The following is an 18,347-nucleotide window of genomic DNA, read 5'->3' as shown; positions in this document are numbered from 1 at the left end:
AGTCAAAATGTATTGTGGCTTTTCTTTTTAACAAACTACTAAAACACCATGTACTTTAAATTGGGATTTATTTTCTTTTTTTATTTTATTATCTTTAACAGGGGATGGTTAGAAAGACTGAAAGATCAATGCTGTATTTAGTGGATCTTTTTGTGCTTTAATCTGATCTGGCTGGAGAATATAATTTTAGTATGGGGGGTTATATGATTGGTATATGATCATATATGTGTGAATTATATACATCTTTTTCTGTAAGGCTTTGTGTCATAGAATACTCCCTCTGTACTCAGTTACAAGGCTGAAGCTTCCATATGAACAGTGCTTGTATGCAGTGAAACAAGCCCTAGTTGTAGTCCAGTTTGTGCAAAATGCATCTTGAATTGGTTTGGATACTGGCTGGGTGAGGCTTCTGGCTTTACACTGTTCCTTTCATCTCTAAAGCAGAGGAATTATTTTTGAAATCTTGATTTCTAGAAAGTATAAAATCTAGGAATGTGTTTGAAATGGTCTGTAAATACAAAAGCAGTTGGAGTAGAATTTGTCACTCTGAAATCTGACATTACCTGTTGTCTTTAATCATGCCAAATATCTGCTTGTGTGCAGGGGATGGCAGGTTGATGTGGTTAAATGTGAGCTGGATTTGAGGCAGATGAAGGCTCTGACTCTTGGTTTGGCTCTTGCAGATTTTACATTGGCTGTGACCGGTGTCAGAACTGGTACCACGGGCGCTGCGTGGGCATCCTGCAGAGCGAGGCCGACCTCATCGATGAGTACGTGTGCCCCCAGTGCCAGTCCACTGAGGATGCCATGACTGTGCTCAGCCCCCTCACTGATAAGGACTATGAAGGCTTGAGGAGGGTCCTGCGCTCCTTGCAGGTGAGGATGAGGATGGCAGCACCAGGGAGTGTGACAGACACAGTGGGTCTGGGAGGAACAGGGGATTTCTCCTTGTTAGCTCTGAAATTTGGGGAATAGCAAAGCTGTGCCAGCTGCAAACCTGCTTGGTGTTACTGTGCTGAGGAACTTTTACAATAATTAGTAAATTACTGCTTCTGAGTGGGTGAAACTGCACAAACCCTTCAGTGAAAGGCTCTAGAATCCCAAAAGGCAGAGTGGGAGCCCACCTGCACAGGGTATGGAAGGTGCAGTGTTCTGTTCTCAGATCAGTTTGCTGTGGGTTGTGATCCACACTTCCTTACTTTAATTGAGATTTTAGGAGTGTTCTCACAGGGATCATTATCAGCATGTAACTGATGGCATCCTCACAATAAGAATGATGTACACTGTCTGATATTTCTGGTTTGTCTGTCACTCCCAAATAGGCTTTTCTGCTACAACTATAAGGAATTTTTAAGAATTCTGGTAAAATTCTTAAAATTATGATAACAGAAATCCTGTAAGTAATATTTTGCATTGTCCTGTATTTTACATACATTTATAAAAGTGTATTAATTTCAGGGTACTTGAAAGCACTCTCAGTAAATTCATGCCATACTTTTCCATGCAGCCTGTTCAGCTCAGTATCCTGTTATGTCTGAATTTCAGTTTCCTGTTTTGAAGCCCAGCTACTGGGTCACTGACATTTAAAACTTTACCCAATCATCAGATGAGAACTGGTTCCTTTTCATATAATGCTGCACTTCTTCCTGAAATTCAACTCCAGACCCCAACAGATAAAAGGATGAAAATATTTACCTATTAGTAGTGCCTAATTTAACTTAATTGCATGTTTTCATTCTCTCCTGTTTCCCTGCCAGGCTCACAAGATGGCATGGCCATTCCTAGAACCAGTAGACCCCAACGATGCCCCAGATTATTATGGTGTCATCAAAGAACCAATGGGTAAGTGTTGGTAGGAGCAGCCTCAGTGAGGGGCTTTGGCCTTTGGAATAACAAGTTATTAATTTAATTATAATTCATTTCCTGCTGGCCACTTCCAGCTATATTTTGCAAAATACCCAGGTTAGGCAGGTGAAACCCTGTGATTCTCACTGGTACATTCACAAGTTCCTGAGGGCTGTTTTATCTGCTCTTAGGCTGACTCCTCCACCCTAAATGATGCCAGTCCTACAGATGAATGTGGAAGTCAGTGCAGCAATAGGAGAGAATTCATGATTTTAAATTTCTGTATTCAAAGAGGAATATTTTCTTCTGTCTCTGTAATGAGCTCCAAAGGTTGGGATGTACAATCCAGAGGCTGAGGAGGAGGTGATGCTATGGAAGTGTGACAAGCACCTTAAGATGGAGTTCAAAATTATCTTCATCTGACTTGACAGTATAGTAAATTTTGTATTATGTGTAATTTGTCCTTAAAGCTGCAGGGAAAAAAAGGATTCGGATGTTGTGAATGTGGGCAAAGTGGAAGGGGAGATGCTGCAGCTTTCCAGTGCTTTAATTTGATCTTCTTAGAGCTCACCAGTTAAAACTGGATAAGCACTTGCATGTGAAACCTCCTAGGAAAATCTACCTCCTGACAGAAATGGTGTTGGGAATGTTTTTCCTTTCCTTACAGTATTGAGGAATTTCTGAGTATTATAATATACAATATTCTGGAATTATCTGAATTTCCAGATCTGTAAATGAGAGTCAGTGTGTCATTTGACACCTACTCTTTACTCATCCTAGAAATAGGAAAATTCAGTTTAGTATCTTAGCAAACATGTTTTGGTATTTTGACTGAAAATAATATTTTGTTTAGGAATTGTGTCCTTTTCCTGTTCCAAAGTTTTGGGCTGTGCTGTTATGACAATGTGAACAACTCTGATTCCATGATGGATGGGTTAAAGTTTATAAGGAAAGCTCAAATAACAGAATTATTGATGGAGCAAACAAAAGTGCATTTAACTCTTTCTGACTTAAGTAGGAGAAGACATTTGTAATACAAGTAAATCTGAGTAAAATACACCAGATAATGGAGATCTATCTGCAGTTGTTTGCACAGGTTCTGGCATTACTGGCATTTCAAAATAAGCACCTCAAGGCATTTTCCAAGGGCAGATAGTTGTTTTTTTGGCTAAAAATGCCACTGGACATTTACTCAGCTATATTTATATTTGACAGGTTTTGTTCCTCTCTCTGTTTTTAATTGATATTTGCATTAGAATGTGACAATTACTACTCACATCACCATTTCTGTCTCCTTAATGTGTGTGGTCAGTAAGGATGAGAGCTCTGGCATTTTGCATGACCCTGCACTTGAAATCTTTCATCTGTGCCATGTGTAATGTGCACATGCCCACGAGAATTGATAACTCATTCAAAGCAAGGCAGAAATTCAAAAAATAATTAGTAGGTGATGGCTGTTCCATGTCCAGGGTACCTGGATCCTCATTGTCTGACCTTTTCCCTTCATTTCTTCAGAAAAAGTGGGAGCTCCTTGCAAAGGTTTTCCCTGGTCATTCTTGCATTTTATTGAATTTCCCTGCACACAACATATCCATGCCCAAGGGTCTCTGCTGAGGGAGAGCTGCTGCTGTCAGCAGTGACAACCAGAATTCCTGGAAAATCCCCTAATCTGGATAATGCCTTGTTTCCCACAGTCTTGACAATGTAGATTTCTGTTTAGGATGAAAGTCTCTGATTCAAATAATCTTTGGTTTCTTTAAAGACCTTGCTACCATGGAAGAGAGAATCCTGAAACGTTACTACAAAAAGGTGACGGAGTTTGTGGCAGACATGACCAAAATTTTTGATAACTGCCGTTACTACAATCCCAGTGACTCCCCTTTCTACCAGTGTGCAGAAGTTCTCGAGTCTTTCTTTGTACAGAAACTAAAAGGATTTAAGGCAAGCAGGTAAGCTGGAGTGTTCCTAACCACAGGTGTTGTGCTGAAATCTCCCTTCTAAGCCTATCTTGTATTTGCACAGGGATTTGCTGTTCCATGTGCTTTCCTGGAAAATTTGTGCAAAATTAAGGCTTAAATATGATTTCATGAAGGTTACTTTGGAATGTTTATTCAAAAGGAGTTGTTTAAAATATGGGTATCACGAATTTGCAAAATTTGAGTGATGCTTCGACTCATTGCTGCAGAAAACTTAATAATTTCTGATCGGGGCAAATGCTGTGCCTGAGTTGTGCTGATGTTCTACTCTGCAGTAAATACTTCTCATGCTAGTCAGAGACAATCCTGCTGTGAAGGTAATAATCCAGTGAAAGAAATTAAAATACTTCAGTGTTACTCCTTCTCTCCTCTTTTTATCATTTACCACCTTTGAAACAGGGGAGTAAGTAAGGTTTAAAGTAGGGTATGGAAAATGGAACATAATTCAAAATTTACCTTTCAAAATTAAACTTTTCATTCTATTTTTTTTTCTGAAGAAGGGCTGATATAGAGTGTTTCCCTTACATAGACATTCCTGAAAAAGAATATCCATTTTTCTTTCCAGTTCAATACTGTAATAATGATTTTTGTCAGGTAGTTTTCAACCCATGTTTGTGTCACTGCCATGAGCTGGGTCCCCAGCACTCCCCGTGCTTTCCCCTGATTTCACTGCTGCATCTTTTTTGTTCTTGTTTTTCATTTATACCATCCATCTTCTTTCTTTTCTTGCAGATTGTGATATCTGTAGTCTGAACTTTTTAACTGGAATCAGAACTGGATGTTGGGGTCACTTTCTTTTATTGTACAATCCAATGACATTAAACTGCCCTAAAAATCCAGATAATTTGTCTAAAAAGTAAATGTTGTTTCTGTTGCCAGCAGTCACACTGCTGAACATAACTGTATTAGCAAAAATGTTCCATTCCTCAAATACTGTATTGAGAAAAATGAAAAATTCATCGTGGAAACCTTGTATTTTATTGTGTTAGTTTAAGTCACTAATAAAACTGTGAATGTCAAAGAGGAGTTTTCTGAACTCTGCTTAGAAAAATGTGATTTTAACATGCCTGTTCAGTTTTTTCCTATTAAGTTAATCCAAAGACTTATTGAATAAATTTAAGCAAAGTAGACCTTATTATAAATATTAAAAACTAAAAATGTCTTTTTTCTTTCCTTTTGATGAACTACTATTATGTAAATATGTGAGTAAAACTGATTTCAGGCATTTTGGAATATCCCAGTGACACACTGCATTTTCCAAGTACTGAAATATTTGTATTCTGGAGGAGAAAATGGGCTTAAAATTCAGAGCAAGAATTATTATTTTTTCTGAAGGGGCAAAAAAATAAATGAAAGCAACATGGTGGTAATTCCCTTATTGTGATTTATTTTTGGCTACACCTTGCAGCAACTGTGTTCTCTAAACTGAAGGGTGCTTAATTCTTCACTTTCTTCTGTATTCTGCAGGTCCCATAACAACAAACTGCAGTCTACAGCTTCTTAGAGTTCAGCGTGTTAACCAAACACACGAGCAAGGATCTGGTTGTCTGACAATTTTTAATTAAGGAGCCAGATGTTTTTAGTCAGGTTATCCTGACAAGACTCGATGTAAACTGCGTTTTTATTGGTCACAACAGTCAAATTATATTCTTGGCTTATTTTGTCCAAAGGACAAAGAAATAAAAATCAGCAGCACCACTTTCTTGTCAAGATCAAATTGTTGTACTATTGTGGCAGAAGCAGGAAAACTTTGTTTTGTTGAAGGAGAGAGAGAAAGAGAGCAAGAAAAAAGATACAGTAAATGGGGTCACGTTTAACTCCATGGAAATGCCACGTCTGTTCTTCAGTGAAGAAGCTGGTTTAAAGTCCACACAGAAAACTTTGACTGTATTTATTTATTGTTGCAAAAAAGACGCTTTTTTATTGCTGCCCTCATTTGTCAGCTAATTATTTTTTCTTATAAAATCCAGCCCTGGTTCCATGTAATCCATTCTGTATCTTAACATGATTCCTGTAGGTAAAAGTACAAGAAGACCTCTAGATGTCTTTTCTTTCTATGAAAGGAGCTGCTATGTACACATGTGCACACACACAGGACTGGGAATCAACAAGGAGTTTATCATTCATGGTAGATAAAAACAAGCTTGCATAAAATTTGGGCTGAGTGGTCACGGACTGACTACAGACTCTGTTGCCTTGAATATAACAAACAGTACAATTTGTCATTTACTCTGCACCAGACTGAACTGAGTAAAATCTATTTGAAGGTATCTTGTTTGTAAACATTTGTCAGATTCTAATTTTTTTTTCTTTTGTATTAAAATTCAAAATATGGATGTATATGAAACAAAATAAATGGAGATCATTGTTCTCCCCACAGCAGTAGGTGTGTTTGAGTGTGCGCTGCCACGTGTGTGAGACACTCTGGGGATCTGTGCAGGTATTGCCAGGAGCAGGGGTGGGAATGGCCAAGGAGGGGGACCCAACCCCATCAGACATTGCCACAGGGGGCCTGAAGGACTGTCCAGGAGGGCCAGGGCAGGAGCTGTTGGTGAGGTTTTCCTGCCCACTGGAGCTCAGTGACCTTTGCCAAGTGCTCTGGGATTGTGGAGCACCACCTCTAATTGTGTCCCTGGGGGCTCCTGGGCTGCCCTGAGGGGTGAACTGCAGCCCAGGAAGGTGCAAACTGCAGATGAGGAGGTTTTTCCTTCCCTGTGTGTGACTGACTTGCTCTGGTCCCTGTCTGTAGCTCCCAGCCTGGTTTCTCTGCAGCTCCTCACCCACCTGAGCAGCTTTTGCACTGACTCACAGTCAACTTCTGTTCTCCAGTGGTTTGGGATTTACCTGATTTATGGATAAGCTCCTTTTGGGTTTAACCTCACACCTTGCTATGCAAGAACCTCTTCTGTTATTTTTCTTAAAAAAGATGTTGCTACTGACCACCCTTTCTTACACTTCCAGCTCAGGTGTTCAGGTTCTTCTGGGGGGATTTTCTCTACTAAAAAGCCGTGTGTTTTTGTACATACAAATGTTGTCATTTAACCAATCTGTGAAAATTACTAATTGTTCAGTGTGGAAACAATAATCCATTTATGCTTCTGAAAGTCAAAGAAGAGTAGTTGCATTTAGGTTATGTTGTCCTTTGAAGTTTTAAAAAAATGCTGCATATTGTAAGCATTGTGTTTTAATGGGACAAGGAAAAATCTCACCTTTAACAGCACTGGGACATATCCTGCATCTCATCCCAACTTCTCAGCATTTCTGTACTATTTATTCATACCTAACTCCATATTGACATGGTTGAAACCTTTCCTACCTGTAGGCAATAGATTGCTGTTTTTAACAAATTGTGGCAAAATGAAGAGTACTTTTTTGTACCTTATAGGACATATCATCCTAGACAAATAAAGTAATGTGTTTGACATGGATTTGGTGGTGTTTCTAATGAAACATTGATCATGTTCTTGGATATAGGTCTTGGCTTTGCCAGATCATATGTAACTGAATCAGGTTGATTAGGGAAATAATCCATCCATGCAAATTAATGCTGAATAATCACCCAACCCAAACCATTCTGTGATTCCATGAGAGCCTGTTTCAGTGTGTTCAGTGTCCATTGGGCAGGTCAGGGTACTTCTCTGGATTTGCTAGTGCTGATGTTTTATAGTTAAATGCTGTTACAGAAAATAAATCACTTGTAATTAATCCCCACCTGCCATCAAGCATAAAGTTCATAAGATTTGTGATCTCTGCTCAGTCCTTGTCTTCTTTGTATTTTATAAATTATTGCAACAGTTGTTTTGAAATGGTCATATGTTGTGAGATATTGATAATGTGAGCTGTGCCAACTTGATTTTCCTTTTCTGTCTCCTCCAGCTTGAAGCAATTATCCTCAATCTCAGTTCAGTTCATGCAGAAGTTAATGGAGATTTAAAGTACAGTAAGAAGTTGGCCTTACCCAAAAGCCTTGAGGACTTTATCCTGGACAGACAGGGTGAGAACAGTTATTCCCTGACACCCAGATTTCTGTGTGGTGGCAGCAGAATTTTCCATACCTGTCCTGCTGGAAAGGAAATTACTGACTGTGAGGTACCAGAATTACCATGGCAGCTGTTGAGTGTGAGTGCCATCCCATTCCCAGTGTGGTTATTGCTGGGAGGGGTTTGGAATAGCAAGTGCAAGGCTGGAAATCCTCTCCATCTGGAATTGTTGATGTTCAGGAGGTGTGTTTAGGATGTGAGGAGCCTGGTGACAACAGTCCTGCTGTGCTCCAGCCCTGTCTCAGTGGGGCTGTGACACACAGGGATTTGTTCCTTGTAGGGGCCTGAATATATGTATTGTTATAACAACAACAAGAATACAACAACTGAAGTATAGTAGGAGTCCTTGTGAATATCTATATGTAGTGAGAGTCCTATGTATTAGATAGGTGGGTCCTGTTGCTCTGGATGAGCTACAGCTGCGGGGTCCTTGGTTGGGCAGCAGCTGTAGCTCATGAAGGCCTCTGGGATAAAAGGGGGTGGGTCGAGAGCCCAGAAGGAGCCCCTGTGAAGCCATGAGGAACTGCACAGCAGAGAGGAGCTGCATAATAGGACCAGCAAGAAGGTATGGACTTTAAGAATATCATAACAAGAATATGGGACTCGAGAAATATGCACTACAATACAACAGTTCCTCAGCTGCTGTGGGAACATTTTAAGGAGGAATTTTCCAGTCAAGAAGGGAAAGGTAAGAGGATTTGGTAACACAGGAGGAGATCATGGGGTAAATCACTTTTCAGGCCCCCAGAGCAACATCTGTATCCCAGTGTTTTGTGTCAGTTATGGGCACTGAACTCAGGCTTGGGATGTCCTTACTCTGTGTTTGTCCCTTCCAGAGGGAGGCACAGGCTGGGTTTGTGCCCACACCTCCCTGTGCTGCAGGAGGATAAGGGAATGGGGCTCAGGACTGCTCTGGGGGGATGCCTGGAGGAGCTGCTGCTTAGTCCTGGACTTCCCTGAAAATAGAAACAAAGAAACTCAAGATGCACATGTAACCCTTCCTCCTTCTGTCCTCCCAGTCACTCCAGAGCTTTGATTCATTGCCAGAACAGTCCTTCTGCCAAATCAAAACCCCCTCAGATTTTCTCAGGAAAATTCCATCCATCCATGCTGTGCTCCATGCAAAGTCTTTTACATACCAAAAGTGAGACATGGTATTTTTTAGGTAGACTCATGCTGTGAGTAAATTTCTATCCAGTAAGAGCCTTTTGGGTCCCAAATAGGGGATGTTTGCTCTTGGTATTTGGCTCCATGTCAAGAAATACTTGATGCAGCATAGCCCATCCCATCCCCTGCTCTGTGCCTTTCCAGTGACACCAAATGCAGCTGCAGAGGTGTGTGACAAGTACAGGGTGTCAGAACTACCCTTGTTTCAAAACAGAAAATGCTTCTGTAGAAGCCACTGCTTCCTGTGGCAGCTCACATCATATTGCTGAGTATGTGGGGGTTTAAGCTGTACTCAATTTTTTACATTTCTTAATAGAAATATGTATCAAATCCTCAGCCAACTTGTCACACAAGGAGATGCCTCTGTGCAATATCATTACATAAGAATTTTGGGTCTTCAGAACCCAGGAGACAGTGAAAGCAGAACTTCATGAGCATTTTATTAGTTTCTTTTACAGACTTATTATTTGTGAATACTGACTGGGAACAACAAACATCTCAATTTCAGCACACTAAAGGTAATAAAATATTGTCTTTTTGATTTAAAAAGTAACTTTACTCTTGTGCAAGTACAAGCTTGGCAACATTTCTCCTGGGGAATGGCATTCAGCACAGCTCTGGGACAAAGTGCCCTGGCACACCCAGTGTGTGCAGCCCATGCTCATTTTGCATTCCCTGCACCATCACTTGTAAATGCAACTGGGCATTTGCAGTTCTTGATTTGCTTTCAGTCAGTGTTCATATACTCAAATTATTACACTCTATTCTGTATGCTTTGTGTGAACATCCAGCTCTGCTGGAAGAATGGTGTAATTTTCAGAAATACCATGGACATGGTAGAGGAGACAAAAATCATACAAATGGTACTCAGTGGTGTTGGCTTCTCTGAAATCAAGTGTGTTAGGCAGAACTGTGAAAGCACAGTGAACATCCTGTGTAGATAAAGCTGTGGTATCATCTAATGTGTTCAAGGTGAAGCGTTCAAAGTGCAGTTGTTGTGTACCGAGGACGAAACTGCCAGAATTTTGCATTACAGTTACTACAGATTATTCGGGGCACTCTGCAGCAGGGGAAGCAACAATAACCTGTGGCTCTGCAAGCAGCTGGAGCAAATTCCCGGCCGGTTCACATTCCCTAGAGTGAATTCTGTGCCGAGCCTGGCCGGGGGTGCCTGCCCGAGGCCCCCGGTGTTTGCTGAGGCTCCAGGCGGGAGCGCTGCCCTCGGCCGGGGCGCTCTGAGGGCCGATCCCGCCGCTCCCCCGTCCTGACGGAGCCTCAGGGACACCTGGAGCGCGCTGCCCTCACCCTCAGATCCCTTTTCCTGTTGAATCTCCTCACGAAGCCGCTGCCGCTGCCGACCCAGCCGTCCCCGGGGCGCAGCCGCCCCCTCAGGGCCGGGAGCAGCTCCGGGGGCACCTGGCGGCGCTTGTGGTGGATGTGCCCCATGACGATGTAGCGGCTGCCTGCAACACAGGAACGGAACAGACGGCAGCTGAGCCTCAGGGAGCGAGTGGGAGTCACTCCGAGGCACCAGGGGTGCGAACAGACACGAACTTGTGTCTGTGGAAACATTCTGGGCACGGAGCTTCCCCTGCGGCACCCTGAGCTCTGCTGGGACCTAGGAGTGGGGCTGGCATGGAAATGATGATTTACTCTTGGTGGAAATGCTGGCATTTGATAAACTAGCACTCAAAAGATGGATAATGAGATGGTTGGCTCTCACAGTTAAGGGATAGCTATTGTGTGAATATTAAGAAAAGCTTTAGTGATGTATAGTTATGTTAGAGTAGTTTGGATGTCCTCTGTTCTCCCCATAGTTCCCTTTTCCCCCTGTATTGTTGCCATCAGACAGCCAGGGCTGTCTAGGACAGGTACAAAGAAGCTGCACAGGTGTCCCTTGCATGGGGCAGCTGGGAATGGAAAAGCTTGGGGGTGCTTAGGGGGTGCAGCAACACCTGAGCTCCAATCCAGTTACAAGAAAGCAGTCTGCACTGATAAACTTTGAGTACTTTGAGTAAATACTTTTCTTCCAAATTTTCCCAACAACCCGGGCTAAGCCTATTAAAGTAGGGCAGACTGAGCTTGCAGTGCATGCACAGGAGTAGCAGAATGGATTTAGCTGGAATGATTTACCAAGTTTAAAGTCTGGGCATGGTTTGCTGCAGTTCAAAGTATCCACAAGCAGGATGTGAACTCGGAAGAAGGCGGCGTCAGGGGTGACATAGAGGCGGCTCATCCTGTACAGTCCATCAGTGTCCACCAGCAGGGTGACCCACTGCACCCCATGGCCCAGGCTCTCCAGGTTGTAAACAATTCCATTCACTGCTGCTTTAAGGGAGAGGGGGAAAGAGGATCAGATTTTATATCATGACATGTTTTCAGGGCATGTGTGAAGGCTGTAATTTGAAATGCTGTAAAGGAAGTGTCAGCAGGAATCCCTTGGCTCAGGAGTGGGCAGCAGGAATTGCTTCAAATAATCACATTTGGTGAGGTCATTGCCTGAAGTTTTGCTGCTTTGCAAACCTTGTGCTTTACAGGTTTGAGATGTTTCTTAGGGAAGAAGCAATGGGTTTAGTACCATTTTCTATCCTGATATATAAAAAGTGGGCAAATTTACCTAACAAAGTAAAATTTTCAAATTTAAAATTTCCCAATGAAGTACAAAGCCAAGCTGGTAATGAAACACTTTGGCTTTTGAAATAAAAGGCCCTTGTCATACCAAGAGACAGGGGCACAAGTAGGTTGTGTTGGGAGCTCAGACAATCACTTCATGCTGCTATCCCAGTTTCTGATTCTGGCAAGTGCTGAGCTGGGTGCAGGGCTGGGAAAACAGCTCTGTGTGAGTGGGGCTACTGCACCTGGTGTTACACCTGCCTCTGATTCAGTAATTTATTCTTTTATCTGCACTGTAATATAAATATAATATAAAGAGAGGAAAAGCTCTCTCTGATGGCTGCTGTGGAACCTTGGCTTGTCTGTTGCTCAGACTTTTTCCTACCTGTCCTTTCAATTTAGGAGCAGAGCTGTTTGTTAAGGGCTAACACACACAGAGGTCGGGTTGCTGTGAAGCCCATGTTGGACAGGAATGTGTGAGAGTGGTAAAAACCAAAGCAGGACTACATTTGTAGAAAGCACTTCCTGACTTCTCCATTTAGAGAAAACAGATGTCTCCCAACGTGTTTATGTTCTACAAATGGAAACATCTGTTACCACTGGGCTTGTATTTTCCTTATCTCTTAAAATACTGTGAGAAAAAGTTGGTATCTGTTTCACAACTCTGTAAGCACAAGGCAGGGTTTCAGTCAGAAAATGTTTGTCCTTAAACAAAGTCTACAAAAATACCAGGCTGTTTCCTGCCACCTTTAGTTAAATCAGTGTGAACACAAGGACTAAAGACACTGAATCCTAAGGAACTTCAAGAAGAATCCTCTCTAGAGAGAGGATCACAGCCTTCTGTCTGTTTGGTTCACTATTTTATTTTAATTTCAAACTTCAATCTCCAAAATCAAACTTGCTCTAAATGGTAATAGATAAATAACCTAGCTGTAATGGTTAGTCTGAGACTATCTAAAACAATTGGTCTTTTCAGTTCCATTGATCAGTCCCAAGGACACTGTTCCTCCAGAGGAAACAGAAAAAAGGGCAGCGCTAGTCCAAGGCAGGGAAAGAGTAATGTAAGAATGTTTATGAAGAGCTGTGATGGGTCCTTTTGGAATACTTGGTAATTATTGAACATACTTACTGTATCTAATCACAGTATTTTTAAAGTGGAAGTGCAGTATCAGTGACAAGTGGGACAGAAGGTGCTCTGTCCCTGTGGGTTGAGGGGGACAGCACCTACCGAACTCGCTGGCACAGAAAGCCTCCCCTTCATCGCGCTCCTTCCTGCACTCGCTCTGACACAGCTTCTCCTTGTCACCGTCTGCAAGAGGAGCACAGCCTGAGGGACAGCCGGGGCCCTTGGGGGATCTGTCCCTGCACTGTGCCCCAGCTTTGGGCAGCTCTGGGCAGCCTGTCCCACTGTGGGCAGCTCTGGGCAGCCTGTCCCGCTCCGAGCAGCCTGTCCCTCTCTGGGCAGCTTTGGGCAGCCTGTCCCTCACCTGTCCCGCTGTGGGCAGCCTGTCCCTCACCTGTCCCCAGCCCGTCCCTCACCTGTCCCGCTGTGGGCAGCCCGTCCCTCACCTGTCCCCAGCTGGCCCCGGTGCCTCGGGCTGGGCTCCCAGCGGTTCGTGACCCACGAGGCCTTGAGGATCCTGCCGGACGGGTCGGTCTCTTTGTAGGCCATTCCCTTCCCCGCTCGGTTGAAGTGGTGCAGCGTGTCAGGATCGTTGGGCTCCCCCATTCCAAAGTCCGGGAAAGTTTGGGTTTCCAGCAGGGCCTTAGGGCGGGGAGGGGCTCGCAGGGCCCCCAGGCTGTTGGCAGCCCCGGCCCGCCGCCGCTCCGGGTGCGGCCTGTTGGCCTGGCCGGGAGCAGCCCCTGGGGCCCGGAGCCCTCCGAGCTGCCCCAGGTGCTTCCTCGGCCCTGTGCTGTTCTCCAGGGAAGGCTCCGCGCGTTTCCTCTTGTCGGGGGCCAGGGAGGGGATGCCCGGGGGCCCGGGGGGCATTCCCGGGAGCCGCCCTTCCCTGGCATTCCCGGTGGCACTGCCCGTGCCCCGCACTGGCTCCTTCACCCGAACCTCAGCTGCGGCACTGAAAACATCTTTGCTCAGAGCCTGGCCGGGCTTCTCAGCATAGAGCAGGGATCCTACGGGCAAAAAAAGAGAGGGAAAATCAGTGTTTTAAATCTTTTATTTCAAATGTTTCAGAATGAGAAGATTTGAGGCTCTAATCCAGAAGTGAGGCCTTCAACAATAAGATATAAAACTAATAAATAGCTCAATAGATGAAGCACAGTAGAGCTCCTCGTTCCTCTACTCAGATATTGAAGGTCCAGTACAGGGAATGCAGCTGTGTGAGCAAAACTGGAGATTTGCATTTTTACTTTATTATTGTTGCAAATTAAAAACAAACCCTTTTCTCAAACCCCTGAATCTCCAGGGAGCATCTGAGGAAACAAGGTTCACGTTGCCATTTGGGATGCTTGTTTAAGAGACCATGACAGCAGAACTCTTTGGTTTTCCCATCCATGGGATGCCTGTTGACTATGCCATCCAGACTCTTCAGCAGCTTTGGATGCTACTGGAAAGGTTTTTTATACACAGTTTTGGATCTCTGACTCGAGCACATAGTAGCAGTGATTAAGCTAGTGCTGCTAGTAACAATTATTTCACAGCTTTGCTTAATTTGAGAGGACATTTGAGAAAGAGAGGAAGTGTCTGGAAATCCAGGGAAAAAATAACTTAATGGCACTGTTCACACAAGCTGGGCAATTACCCACACTTTCATTTATACCTTCACCTTGGTCCGTTGAACCTCACAAAGAAAAACAAGCAAAATGTTTAGCCAGGCAGGAGAGAAATTTCCCCTGGCAGTCTATTTTCCTTTTCCCTTAGACCTTCCCTGCAGGCTTGGAGCGAGCCAGCAGAGTTTTCACACAGCTCACCCACACACAGCCTCTGTCTGGTGCTCACGGCCGTGGTTATCCTGTGTAGGAGGCTGATCCCAGCTCCTTGTGTGAAAGGAGAGATTTGACATACACAGATGAACAACGTCCTGGTTTATCTCCTGTAACTGACTCAACTGCTGACCTTGCCACTTCTCCCCCTGTGTGCTCTCACCAGCTGCTGTCATGGGAAAGATTCCCTGATATTTGGGCTGGCCACACGTAAAGTCTAAAGAATGTCCATGGAGAGAGGGGTGGAAGAAGTCCAAGCTGCCAAAAGCAGCAGGCAAGGGGGGTTTGGAGATGGTTCAGTGTGAAGTTGTGCCCTCTGAACAGGTGCCTCAGACTTGGGTGTGTAAATAAAACTCTTCTACCACTTTATCACGCCTTCTCAGTCACAGATTGTATCAAGAAATAGTTCATTTTTCTCTACTCAATCTGTTCAGGACCTTGAGATTCCTCATCCTCTAACAACATATTCCTGTCTAGTTATTGCAACCTAAGAAATACAACTGCAATATAACTAAATCTCAGTAGAACAGATGTAAATGCTATTTCTGTTCTGTCAGTGAGGCACTAAAACCCAAATAAATCCATTCAGGACAGCTTGCTGCAGGCACACAGGGCACTCTGAACATGTTAAAGCCAGTCAGACACCTGGAGTTACAGGTGAAGGGGACTAAAAGAGAAAGGTCACATACAAATTATAAAACTCCCAGATGCAGAAGCAAATCCAGCTTCACCTGATACAAATTATAAAAATCCCAGATGCAGAAGCAAATCCAGCTTCACCTGATACAAATTATAAAAATCCCAGATGCAGAAGCAAATCCAGCTTCACCTGATACAAATTATAAAAATCCCAGATGCAGAAGCAAATCCAGCTTCACCTGCCAGCGGTGGCTGGCGGGACAGAGGAGCACCAGCTCCCTGCCTGCTTCTGCCAGGTGCTCTTAATTCTTCCCAATGCTTGCAAATGAAATATTGCAATCTACATTCCCATCCCACAAACACGTTGAAATGTTTCTTTCTCGAGCCCTTACTTGCTGCAGAGGCTGCAGGCTGGGGGCTGCCGTGTTTGTAGGAATGTCCTCAGCCTCAGACGTGCCCCAGCCCCACTGCAGAGGTAACAGACTTACCAGAAGATGATCTAATGGCAAAGCAGAGGAGCCAGAACACTTGGGTTGTCATTTTGAAGTAAAGTTTTTCCAGACTCAAAATGAGCTGGAGCCTTTTATGCCCTTCCCCCGATCCATGCTAATGAGAGGCAGCCTGAGGGGAAACGGGAATCACTGGCTGGACAACCCACTGGAGCAGGACCAAGCTGCTGCCTCCACCAGCCCTGCCTGGAGGAATGTGCTCCTTCCCAAGGGGAGCAACCCCCCGGCTGCAGCACCTGTGTCCTGGGAATAGCACACCCACACGGAGTTCTGCAGCACATTTTTATTTTGGGGAGAGTCTTGCCCTCCTCTGGCACTCTGTAGGGAAAAGTCATAGGGAACAAGGCTGGCTACGGAGAGCTGTGCTCTGGAGAGAACTGGGAGGTGCTGGAATACACCAGAGCCCTGGCACACAGGGTCTGGAAGGGATGTGCATGACAATGGAACATATCTGGGGATTTCTGGCCACCTCCAGTGATACAGCTGCTAATCTCCTCTTTTACTTTCAGGAACCAGTTTCTGTGATTCTTTTCAGGCTGAAAAATGCAGTAGTGAGTGCCTAGTCCAAGGAAAAGCTCTGCTGATCCCACACAGCTTTATTTTTAAATCTCTCTTTGCCATCATGAAGAACTCTGCAAATTTTCACACACCAAGCCAACCCTGATTTGGATTACTGAGTTAAGAAGGCTTATTTCTAAGTGACCTTATTGCTACACAAGATTTCCATTGTGACAGTTTAACTCACCAGCTGCTGCCGGGTGCTGTGGAAGCTGCTCATGACTTTAGAGGCAATCAACAATTTAAAACTCCATAAAGGCACTGAAAGGCTCCTGAAACCCACCCTTGACAGAAAATGTAACCCTCAGTAATGTCTGTGGCATGGGATTCAGTGTTGCTTAGTTTAAGCAGTTTGTTTTGTCCTGCCTTAATTAAGCATTTCAATAGGATTCCCAAAAGCTCAGGGCTTTGTCTCCAGCAGCCATGGGTGAAGATAAAGAAAATTCACCAGAATAGTGTGGAAAATAAATGACATTTCACCACATCTATTACTCAAGAAGTTACATTTCTACTGCAGCACTTACTCATCCTTGTTTTCCTCTGTTATTTGAAACATTTTTAATTCCAGAACTATCCCAAGATAGCTCTTACAGGAATAGGAATGTAAACCGAGCATGAGGAAGAGGAGGGCTCCTCCATTGCTTTGGTGAGCATCAGGTACCTGCAGCTGGGAGAGGGAGATGGATGGTGATGGATGGATGGATGGATGGATGGATGGATGGATGGATGGATGGATGGATGGATGGATGGATGGATGGATGGATATACAAACACATGAACATCCCACAGACCTGTATGCCAAGGACTTTTCTGTTGAATTAGCTGGTGGTGCAATTCCACCCTCATTCATGTGTCTGCACTGTTTCCCCAGACTCTTTACCTGGGCAGGACCTCCATTAAGAGTAGAGTAATGATGTTTGGAGCACTCCACCATTGCAACAGGGATGCTCAAGCAGGAGAGATTGAAAAGCTTTCCCAGCGGCGATGGGGGACCAAAACAGGGACCAAAAGCACCGTGGCACCTCCGGGCGCTGCTGTTCCCCGGCTGCAGCTGCGACGGAGCCCTGAGAAGGGAGCGGGACGCACTCGCACGATCCCCGCCGCTCCAGGCAGCGCTCGGCGCCCGGGAAGAGCGGGGGCTCGGGGCAGCTACGGGTAAAAGAGTCGGGGATCCCGAGCACGGGGCGGCCCCGCGGCCGCGCCACAAAACAGACAGGGCACGACCCAGATGGGACTCGAACCCACAATCCCCAGCTCCGGAGGCTGATGCCTTATCCATTAGGCCACTGGGTCACCCAGCGCTGTCTGCGCGCGCCGCCTAGTAAGAGCCCCGCCCGGCCGGCCCTGGCTCCGCCTCCCCACGGGCCGTCACGTTCTCCCCGCTGGCGGCGGGCTGGCCCCGCCCCTCCCTCCTCGCACACCATTGGCCGCGGGGCCCACAAGCCCCGCCCCCACGGCCCCGCCCGCGCCTCAGAGCGGTTCCCGCCCTCACTGTCAGCCCCGCCCGGCCACTGCCGCCCTCCTGTCCCGCCTCTTTAAACTTACCCTCACGGGCCCGGTCCGGGCTCCTGTGCTGCGGTCGGTAACGCTATCCAGTCTCGGTGGCTCCACACTCGGCCTTCTCGGGGAACCCCCCCCCTGCCCCCTCAGGGCTCTGTGACCCCTCACGGCCCTTTTGCCCGCCTCACACACGGCTTCTGCTGCCCCACAGCCTCACCCGCAGCTTGGCCGCTGTCCTGCCCCAACTGCCCAGTCTCCCTCCACCTCTCTGTCGCTTCGGAGCTGTCCCCTCCCTCACAGCCCTCACCGCTTGCAGCACCTCGCACACACCCCCTCAGGCGTCCCAGGCACTGCCAGGCCTCTCCCTGCCCTCACCACCCATCCCTGTGCCCAGATTTCACTGCTCCACACCGTGCACTGCCAGCGATTCATGACCCAATGGAATTTCTTCGAGCCAGCCTTCCAGTCCTTCAGGAAAGCAGGTGTTTAACCTCCATTTCTGCTTTTGAACTGCCTTTATTTTTTCTTTGTCAAACTACTCTTGTTTAATATCTCCATTT

At 45.3% G+C, this 18,347-nt stretch overlaps 2 protein-coding genes and 1 non-coding gene across 5 annotated transcripts in view; 1 reads left to right on the top strand and 2 right to left on the bottom strand.

Annotated features, from left to right (window-relative positions):
- BPTF (bromodomain PHD finger transcription factor) overlaps positions 1–6,203 on the top strand; it is a 53,783-nt gene extending 47,580 nt beyond the window's left edge. Inside the window, exons 29-32 of the mRNA XM_063175888.1 lie at positions 684–876; positions 1,758–1,842; positions 3,608–3,794; positions 5,289–6,203. Coding sequence (XP_063031958.1) covers positions 684–876; positions 1,758–1,842; positions 3,608–3,794; positions 5,289–5,325 — 502 coding nt within the window. The 3' untranslated portion in view covers positions 5,326–6,203. The remainder of the gene's footprint in view (positions 1–683; positions 877–1,757; positions 1,843–3,607; positions 3,795–5,288) is intronic.
- Positions 6,204–9,438: 3,235 nt separating this feature from the next.
- On the bottom strand, positions 9,439–17,555 carry C24H17orf58 (chromosome 24 C17orf58 homolog). 3 transcript variants are annotated; one of them, XM_063175504.1, is made up of 5 exons: positions 17,168–17,555; positions 13,211–13,771; positions 12,870–12,950; positions 11,162–11,356; positions 9,439–10,491 (listed from the first exon to the last, which is right to left on the bottom strand). In XM_063175504.1, the coding sequence occupies exons 2-5, from the start codon at positions 13,629–13,631 to the stop codon at positions 10,304–10,306; spliced, it is 885 nt and encodes a 294-aa protein (XP_063031574.1). In that variant the 5' UTR covers positions 13,632–13,771; positions 17,168–17,555; the 3' UTR covers positions 9,439–10,303. The 3 variants fall into 3 exon arrangements, with proteins under 3 accessions (XP_063031574.1, XP_063031572.1, XP_063031573.1); XM_063175502.1 differs by lacking the exon at positions 17,168–17,555 and adding an exon at positions 15,709–15,904; XM_063175503.1 differs by lacking the exon at positions 17,168–17,555 and adding an exon at positions 15,709–15,904 and having other exon boundaries at positions 11,162–11,353.
- Positions 17,508–17,580, bottom strand: TRNAR-CCG (transfer RNA arginine (anticodon CCG)). The gene has a single exon. It is a non-coding gene; the product is annotated as a tRNA-Arg (tRNA).
- Positions 17,581–18,347: the final 767 nt, after the last annotated feature.

The sequence above is a fragment of the Melospiza melodia genome, chromosome 24 (assembly GCF_035770615.1).
Source record: "Melospiza melodia melodia isolate bMelMel2 chromosome 24, bMelMel2.pri, whole genome shotgun sequence".
Taxonomy (NCBI): domain Eukaryota; kingdom Metazoa; phylum Chordata; class Aves; order Passeriformes; family Passerellidae; genus Melospiza; species Melospiza melodia.
The sequence above is the reverse complement of the archived record's forward strand: the minus strand, read 5'-3'. Positions and strand labels throughout refer to the sequence as shown.

Bases quoted from the DNA above. Each gene is read 5' to 3' on its own strand.
- C24H17orf58 (XM_063175502.1), bottom strand. From the start codon at position 15,760: ATGACAACCCAAGTGTTCTGGCTCCTCTGCTTTGCCATTAGATCATCT. The intron at 12,951-13,210 runs GTGAGGGACGGG...CTCCTCTTGCAG, and splicing joins CCGGGGCCAGCTGGGGACAG to ACGGTGACAAGGAGAAGCTG. The intron at 10,492-11,161 runs GTAAATCATTCC...CCTGTGTTGCAG, and splicing joins ATGCCCAGACTTTAAACTTG to GCAGCCGCTACATCGTCATG.